This window comes from Pteropus alecto, unplaced genomic scaffold, assembly GCF_000325575.1.
Source record: "Pteropus alecto unplaced genomic scaffold, ASM32557v1 scaffold103, whole genome shotgun sequence".
NCBI classification, from domain to species: domain Eukaryota; kingdom Metazoa; phylum Chordata; class Mammalia; order Chiroptera; family Pteropodidae; genus Pteropus; species Pteropus alecto.
The window spans coordinates 10,824,628-10,833,913 of record NW_006436288.1 but is presented as its reverse complement, the minus strand read 5'-3'; the positions used below and the strand labels follow the sequence as shown (position 1 = coordinate 10,833,913).

At 37.6% G+C, this 9,286-nt stretch overlaps 1 protein-coding gene and 1 pseudogene across 2 annotated transcripts in view; one reads left to right on the top strand and one right to left on the bottom strand.

Moving 5' to 3' along the window:
* Nucleotides 1-18: 18 nt before the first annotated feature.
* TM7SF3 (transmembrane 7 superfamily member 3) overlaps nt 19-9,286 on the top strand; it is a 30,374-nt gene continuing 21,106 nt past the window's right edge. The window contains exons 1-3 of one of the 2 annotated variants that reach the window (XM_006912702.3): nt 19-236; nt 4,918-5,072; nt 7,531-7,681. In XM_006912702.3, the coding sequence (XP_006912764.1) occupies nt 146-236; nt 4,918-5,072; nt 7,531-7,681 (397 nt within the window). In that variant the 5' untranslated portion in view covers nt 19-145. Of the gene's footprint in view, nt 237-2,829; nt 2,936-4,917; nt 5,073-7,530; nt 7,682-9,286 lie in introns of those variants that run through there. The other variant, XM_015590082.2, reaches the window with a different exon arrangement.
* On the bottom strand, nt 2,774-2,892 carry LOC112480327 (annotated as a pseudogene).

The following is a 9,286-nucleotide window of genomic DNA, read 5'->3' as shown; positions in this document are numbered from 1 at the left end:
CCTGGCCGACGACGGCGCCGGGCGCGAGCACCTGGAGGGCGATGGCGCCGGGCGCGAGCGACCCGGGGTAGCGAGAGCGAGGCTGCGTGGCCCGGTGCGCGCCCCCTTGCGACCCTGGCGTTTGCTCCGACGGGCACGGGCAGCTATGGGGCTCCTTCGGCTGCTGGCGCTGGCGGTGCTGGCGACGCAACCCGGGGTGGCTGGTGGAGCGGAGACTGTCGGGAACTCCAGCGTGGGTAAGGTTGGGGGCGCCTCACGTCTGCAGCCCACGTTGCTTTTGCATTTCTTGTAAGGTCAGAATCCACGCCGGGGTCTGCCCACCCAGCAGAAGAGATGGTGAGTTCAGAACCTGCAGGAATGGATCTGGGTCGTTTCCTGCAGAAAGAAACTCCCTTTGCTGAGAAAGCCTTACTGCCAACCTAATTTAGGCTGGTCATATGAGAAGAGATTTGTAACACCTTGTTCAGACACGTTATTATCTCCCTCAGGGAGCAGCCATGTTTATGGGTTTAATTTAACATGCTAAAGCAACTCTTTACGCCCAAGTGGCCTATCTGAGCCTTTGGACAGTAAAGCTTGGTGCAGAACCGAGGGCTTTAAGATTGATGGCCCTCCAGGCTGCAGCAGGTTTTTGCATTCCAAAATCTAGTGCTTTTCAAATTGGTAAGTTCAACAGAGTTTTTGAGGAACAGTGAACTCAGAATGGGACTTTAGATTGTAGGTCATGTATTTGGTGAATGGGTTTTAGCAGTAGTTCGTGGTTTTTTAATATATAAATGTAAAAAGCAGTAATTGTGCTCAGCTGATAATCATGTGCTTTTTCCGTGAGGTTAAGCACATTCTTAATTCTGTTTTGAGCTGAAGAGACTAGTTGCAGTTCTGAAACAAGATTTTCTGAATAACATGATTGTGTTCCTAAATGCTTATTTTTGAAAAGCTCTCGTGCAAACTGAATCTTAAAATCTTTGCATAGGACTTAGGGCCAGAGCTGAAAGGGACAGTTATACTTTTACAGGAAAAATACCCTTTTTAATATAGGACACTAACATTCACCGATTGCAAAGTGTGCCAGGCGCTTTTCATGGCAGTGTTATTTAATCCTCACAACCCTATGAAATAATTACAATCCTTACTTGGCAGAAGATGAAGCTAAGTCCAAGACGATGCAAAATGCACAAGCAAACAGCCAGTAGAGGCACAGGAACCCAATTGTGTCTTGCAAATTTCATGGTCTTTCAACTTTAACAGAGTGTCTCCTAACAAGAATATTTTACTTAGTATGGTGCTTTACACTTAATTCTTCTGTGAATTCTCATTTCTTGAAACAGTTTTATGACAGAGGTAGAAGAAATACTACTCCATTTTAACAGGTGAGGAATTTGAGAGATTGAGTTTGTAGTTAATCCAGCTAGCCCCTGCGTCAGGAGGGCTGTGACCCAGAACTTTTCATTTCTGGTTCTGTGCTTTAGTATTCAATACTGTCTAGAAATTTTTATACTTAAGTTGAATCTGAGTAATAAATTGAGAGATTAATATTTTTCAGACACTATTTCTGCCTTGTGATTTCAGCACTGGTATTTCTCTTCCCATGCTATTCTTTTTGCCTTGCGTTAATATTGTTGCTCTGTGCAAAAGGACAATTTAACTGAAGAAATTGAGCAACCGCTGTGATTTAGGAGGATTTACTCAACTTTAGCAGGAGCTAACTCTCACAACTTGAGTAATGGCTTGAAAGCCAAATGAATCTTTGAAGTGGCAGATAGAATTCCTAGAATGTCTGAGGAAGGTGCTTTCTGTGACTAGTGGGCCACAAGAGGTGCATCATACATTTAAACAGTTTTCCCTTATCTTGAAGTCTCAGTTCTCTGCTGCCTTTAACACTTTGATTATTGTTTCAGTTTCGTATCCAGTAACTTGCATGGAATTAGGTAGTAATTGGAGTTGAGTAGAATGTCATTTGAGCCTTCTAATATTTGTGCTGTTGATTATTATTATATATAATTTATTATTGTATAGTTAGGATAAGTGAGGTAGCAGGTCATTGCATAGTTACAAGTGGCCTTTCTCAAAAGTATGTGAAAGGTATGTACATTTTTGTGTTTTAGCTTTTGGGCTAATGAAAATTTATAAGATATAAATGAGAAATTGGGAGGGGCCGTTGAATGCTAACCAGCTCAAGTATCTTAATAAACTGTTTTTGTTTTTAATATTCCATCTGAAGAGAATTATAAAGATTCAGCTTTCACAGATCTCTCCTAGAATTTGGTTTTTGCATTAGAGCACAAACAATGGAGGTAAATTTTAGTAAAATAGTAAAAAGGAAGAGTTGGAAATTTTAAGGTTGCAAGTTTAGGATTTGATTGGGAAAGAAAAGGAAAAGATTAGCATGGGGCAGCTCTTTTTAGAATGGAATTATTGGAAGGAGAGAGTGACCCTGGGTAGGAATGGAGGAAAGATATGAAAAACAAGAATCTCCTGGTATGGGTCAGGTGGCAAAAAATACTTTTGGTAGAAAAAGTGGAGGCACTACTTTTCAGAAGAGTGCTCCAGCGTAAGTGCTCTATCTTTATATTAGCCATTAGCTCTGTAATACCATTTGATGGGCTGTTTCCCTCTCACTCCCAAAGTAATAATATCTAATTATGCTTCCTAAATGTTTCTTAATTTTTTATTTTATTTTATTATTTTATTTTTTTTAGGCGAAGCAACCCTTGGTTGATCTCACAGATTGCAAGGACCTTGTCAGCTTACAATCCCTTATTTTTTATTTTTACGTCTACAGCATCTAGTCTTCCTAGGTGGTCTCCCATCCAAGTACTAACCAGGCCTGACCCTGCTTAGCTTCTGAGATCAGACGGGATTGAGCTTGTTCAGGGTGGCATGGCTGTAGACCTCCTAAATGTTTCTGATGAATCTTTTTCCAGGTGGCTAAGAGGTGACGTGCTTGTTAACTTCTTCATGATATATTTTGGATACGTGTCTTCATTTACAATGTCTATTTTTATGAGTAGAATTAAATGCAGAATTTGCTAGGCTGTACGGTTAAAGTTGTCTTGACCTTCAGTATTTTTCCTTGTCACTCTATGGAAGTCTCCTCAGCCTGATGCTTATGATGGATGTGCTGGGCATTTATACCTGTTAGTCCTCTTCTTCCACTAGTTTATTTGAAGGACCATACTGAATGCCTGACTTTTTTTTTTTTTTTTTTTAAAGAAAATGAGTCTCTCAAACATTGGAAAGGTAGTGGAAGTTAATAATGATACTATATTGTGTGGTATTGAACGGTTTACAAAAATTTCCCCATTTGCTTGATACTTTCAGCAGCCAAGTGACTTATGTAGCATAATTACCTCCATTTTACTGTGAGGAAACTGAAACGGAGGAAATAAATTACTTGCCTGAGGTAACAAAATTCAGCTATCATTCACTACACATTTACTTTGTGCCAACTAAGTAACTACTACTGTGCTAGGTAGGCTTTGGAATGTCAAATATGACAAAGCCCTGCAAAGCCAGGAGTCAAACTATAACCAGTTTTGTTAATATGCAGTCTTCTATAAAAATTGTGAAATGGCTGTGGGACTGCTGAGGCTGTGGGACTGCTAAAGGATTTTTACATGGAAGTTAGGTTAAAGATAACTAAGAATAGGAAAAAATATATTTACTCTTCCTTACTTCATCAAACATTGAGTTAGGAGTTCTCAAACCTAGCCGAACATTAAAATCACCTGGAGAACTTTAAAAAAAAAAAATTTGTGAAGAGAGAATAGAAATTGAAATTTAAAAGAAAAAGTAAATTTACAATGGTATCAAGAAGCATTAAATATTTAGGGATAATTATAATGGGATATGTAAAGTCCACTATAGAAGAAAACTATAGTGTTCTTGAGATAAATTGAGAAACAGTAAATAGATATCTCAAGATTTGTAGATTAGAAAATTCTGTTATAAAGTTATCATTTTTCTCTAAATTAATACATTCAGTGCCATCCCTGTCAAAATCTCAGCAGACTTTTTTTGTGGAAATTGACAGGCTGCTTTCTGAAATTTATGTGGAAGTTAAAAAGGGCTAAAAATAGTCAAAACAGTCTTGAAGAGGAAGAACAAATTTGGGGCAGAAATTAAGACAGTGTAATTTTGGCGTTTGCATAGACAGACCAGTGGAACACAAGAGTCCATAAACAAATCCTCACATATTATGGTCACTTGCTTTAGTGAAAGGTGGAATTGCAGAGCAATAGGGAAACTGTATTTTCAATAAAGGTTGTTATATCAACTGGATATATATATATATGGAAAAATGAACCTTGAGTCCCTCTGCCTCATATCACATATAAAAATCAGTTTCAGGTTGATTTTAGCCTTAAATATGAAAAGTAAAACAGTTCTAGAAGTTAATATGGGGAATGTATCTTCATGTTCTTGGAGTGTGTTGGCAAAGATTTCTTTAAAATTATAAAGGAAAAATTTGACTACATTGAAATTAAAACTTCTGTTAATCTAGAATTAACAAGTGTGAAAAAGACAAGAGTGAGAGAAAATTTTTGTAACATATCTGACAGAACACTCGTATCAATGATGTATTGAGAACTTCTAAAAGTAAATAAAGACAGACAATTCTATTTTTAAAATGGGCACCTTGACTGTCCTCAGCTCTTTAAGCATTGTTCATTATGTTTTGACATACCTTCCTTCATTTTAGTTCTTAGTTCCATCACTTACTAGTCAGTCACCTTGGGTGACTTTACCTCTTTAAGCTTAATTGTCCTCATCAGTGAAATGAGGGTAGTAATATTTACTCAATGGGTTTTTCTTTCTGAGGATTAAATTAGTAGTATGTATATGTGATTTTATGTGATTTCTACAAATTGATATTAGAGGTACAAATGTTATAATAAAATGTTTCTCCCATTGTAGGTATTATTGAATTTTCTGTGGGGAAATTTAGATACTTGGAGCTCAACAGGCCCTTTCCAGAGGAAGCTATTTTGCGGCATATTTCCAGCAATGTGACTTTTCTTATTTTCCAAATACACTCACAGCATCAGAATACAACAATTTCTTTTTCTAATGTAAGTACAAATAATTATTTCCGTAAAAACTTTTAATATTTTAGAGTTTTGTATTTAGTGTAAGCATTAGAGTGTGATGACTCTTTGTTAACTTTTTGTCTTAAATTTTTAAAAAAAATCAAGATTGGGTCCTGTCAAATTAGTGATTTAGACTGGCTAAGAGGTAAGTATCTCAGGCCTTTCTTGAGTGTGGTGACCTCTGACTTAAGTAGGAGGTGATAAAGTGCTGACTCGGGGGAGGGTGACCTGTGCCATATGTTTTCTGTCAGTAGTTAAAGCTTTCCTCATGATTTACCACTTTTTCTTATTCTGCTGGGTTCTTAATGATTTTTACCTGAGAATACATTTTAATGGGTTTCCATTTTTGTTCAGCCATTTAGTGTTGAAGTTTTCTGAGGACCTGTAAATTTACTAAGATCCTATAAGATCAACTTTATTCTTTAGAGTCTCATGGAAACAAAAGAATCCTTATGCTGAGTTCATCCAGCCCAGTGGTGGACTTTCAGCAGCATTTAGGACTCTATTACAGAAATCATCAGGAAACCTCTTAACTTCAACCTCAAGTTTGGGAAGTTTTTGAAATGCCCTGGATTAGCCTAAGCTATTGAAGACTTGTCATTTATGTTAACCTTTATAAATCTATTTATATTTATATATAACTCCTTAGACTAATAAATAAATTTCACTCTGTATGATGTTGTGCTTCTTTTTATATGTCCTAAAACTATCTGGAATTTACTAGACAAAGATCTCTTAGTTTAATTCATATATATTTTATAGGTATTGGTCATATTATCTTTCAAACTAAGTTTTTTTTATTCATGGAGGTTTTGTTTAATAGGCTAGAAATGGAAGAGTTTGATCAAGGAAAAGAGGAAGGAATACATCATTAATTGCAAGAGATAAGTGTCTATGACCCATACATTGATTTTGCTTTAGATCTTGGCAGCCAGACCAGAAATCAAAGCATGTTAAATTTCATAACATTCTTAGGAAGAAACATGCCAATTACTTAATTACTCAGCCAAGCTTTTTCTTGGCACTATATTCAAAATGAAACTTTCTATTCAGGCCCTTACATAAGAGACATAGTAAAATAGCATATACATAATTTCCTTCTTAATAGCAGCATAAACATTTGAAGGAGGAGAAAGGATGGAGATAAAAAGTATTTATATTTATTGCATGTTTACCATGTGTTAGCTAATGGTCCTTAGCTCCTAGGGCCATAGACTTTGATTGAGTCTGCCGAAATCTTTGGACTCTCTACCTGGCAAAATGTAAGGATACATCTGTATGATTTCATGGAGACCTCTGGAAATTCATTGGGCCTTCGGGGCTCCTAGTTAGGAACCCCTGTGTCTGGTGTTCCATGTAATTAATTCTCACAAAAGCTCAACAGAATAGTTCTAATGCTTGTTTTTACCTCTGAGGAACAGCTTGGATAAAGGGATGTTGACATAAGTAATGTGACAAAAGTGGCCTGGACTAACAGCATCTTAGGCCTCAATTTTCATGCATAAAGGATCTTAGTTGTCTTTAATTGTAATAATGTTCCTTTCTTTGAGCTGCCTTTAGTTCTTACTGTGTCTATACAACTGAGAAGATGATAACTAGAACTTCCTGTAGCTCTAGAAGTGAGTGGTCTATGTGAAGAGAATCGTTTGTTTCCTCTGCCCTTCCTGATGAAATGTGTTACTTTGGATGTTTTGGGTCATCATGGCAGTTGGTTCTTTGAAACTGTTGACCCTATAGTTCTTTGGTTAGTGTTTAAGCCATTCTCCCTTATGCTTGTCAAATTGAAACCCATCTGGAACTTACGGGAAAGTCACCTGGCAAGTCAGTTTGCACTTATGGGAAAAACCTGTCAGTGAAACCTAACGTATTCTAATCTCAATCCTCCAACTCAGTTTTAGCTAGATTACCTTACCCTAAAAATAGGACCTGCTAGTCTGGCAAGGAATTCCCCAACCTCTTAGCCCATCATGCCCTGTTTCTGCATTCCTTCTTCTCATGCTTTCTGAAACTCATTCTTGCCCCATATTCTTTGGGAAGAGTGCTCTACTGTTTGTGAGGCACTGTTTTCCCCCAATCCTGGATTATTTTCCCTTGAATAAAGGACATCAAACTCATTACAAAATTTTTTAGTTTCATCAATTGACAGTAGTCTTAGTACTTTACTTGACATAGTAAATTTTAATTGGGGGGATTGAAAGCTTGGGAATTTTACCGGGCATCTACTATTTCTGATCAAAGATCCTATATTTTAAAATAGTTCTTCCATGTGTATACATGGGACTGTACACACAGAGGTTAATTATCTAAGGAAGGTCTGTTTTTATTCTTTTTGTTTGTTTGAGAAGATTTGGAATAGGACGTGCAAACTAGATCTAGTCTGGAATTTAAATATTTTGCTTAATTCCCTATGCATGATGACTCTTTCCTTCCTTTATTGTAGACTCTCCTTCCCAGTACCTCAGGAACAGGCACTGACAAAGGACTGGTTTTCATTCTTAGACCAGAGCAGAGTATGTGCTCTTGGTACTTGGAGACTTTAGATGCTGAGCCTGTCCAAAATGTGGCCATTCCACTTTCCTACTCAGAAAGAGGTAACCTTTCTGTCTTTGACTCCCTATTACTCTCCATAATGTGGGACTGTTCATGAAAACTTAGAGAAAACTGTAATTCTATTAAAAGTGTTTACTGTAAGTACAACATATTTAATCAGAAAGGTTTTAACAGTAAGGGAGCTAGAGAGTTAGCATGATGACTTAAAGCCTGGGTAGGGACTAGGAGGATACATTTATTCATTCAAAAAACATTTAAAGAACCTGTAGAGAAGCGGTAACAAAAAGGCAAGATGCGGTCCTGACCACTTTAGTGAGTTATTCTAGGCAGAGGAAGGTATGGAAGAAAAATGGAGAATTTGGACAATGGCAGATGGTGTGGCTGGAGCCAGTGTCAGGGCCTCATATACAATTCGAGGTTTACATTTTATTCTTAGGTCAGTTTTGAGGAAGCATAGAGAGTTTTTAAGTAGAGGAATGATGTGGTGCATTTCATCTCTTAGAAAGTTAACTCTGTAAGCAGTGTGGGGGCTAGGCTGGTGAGGGCATAGCAGAGTCAGGACTCGGCATACCTTTGAGAACTCAGAGTGAGAAATGAGGATCTGCAACAGAGGCCACGAGAGGCAAGATGGAGAAGAGGAGCTAGATTTGAGATATTTGGAAGGTAAAATTGATAAGATACAATGGCTAGTGGTTATAGATTATAAAAAGAGGGACTATAGGGTTCCCATTTAGGCAGCTGGGATATAGTGGTGCAAAATAAGCATAGAGATAGGGTTGCTGTGGTGCTAGATGTTTTAGGGGGTTGAAATGGAGTAGATGGTGACTTCTGTTTGGGACACAATGAATCTAAGATGCTTAGAGGACACCTGGATGGAAATACATAGTAGTGAGTTTTAAAATAAGGGCCTGGAGTTAACTTTATGCCCTTTAACCTCAGTTCATGAAGTAGTATAAAACTAGAAGCTCTGTATTTATTTAACTTCTATATGGGAAGTTCTTGTAAGATAAACGAGGTTAGATATTTAACAAAAGCCACAGAAGTGAGTGCGATTGTCCAGTCATGTACATAGAGATTTGGGGGGTGGGTGGGGTAGTGATGGCAGATATTTTCATAGTGCCTCCCACAGGCCAGGCACTGTTTCTGGGTAGTTACTAACTACTGAAGAATAAGCATAAGACTCAAGAGTAGTCAGGGACCTAAGAGAAGAACCTGGAAGCTTTGCCTGAAGTGAGGAATAGTAAATAGAATATTCCAGAGAGGTCAAGAGAAGTGACAAAGTATTCATATGATAGCGCAGTTAAGAGTCAGTGATGGCCTTTAATGAGAGTCATTTTATCGGTGCAATGGGGATAAAAACTAGATTACAGTGATAGAAGAATAAAGATCAGGTGAGGAAATTTAAATTGTCCTCAAAGTTTGGTGATAATGAGGAAAAGAAGGAGCAGTAGCTAGTAAAGGGTGTAGAATCCAAAAAATGACTAGAGATAGAAAATGACAATGTCATCTGTAGCAAAAGGGTAAATTGCCTGATCAAAAACCATGGACTTCAAGCTTCCATCGAGGATAGTGTACAAAGAAAAATTATAAACAATGGAGCTTCAGTTACAGTACATATTTTCTCAGATGCGGTAAATTCATAATTG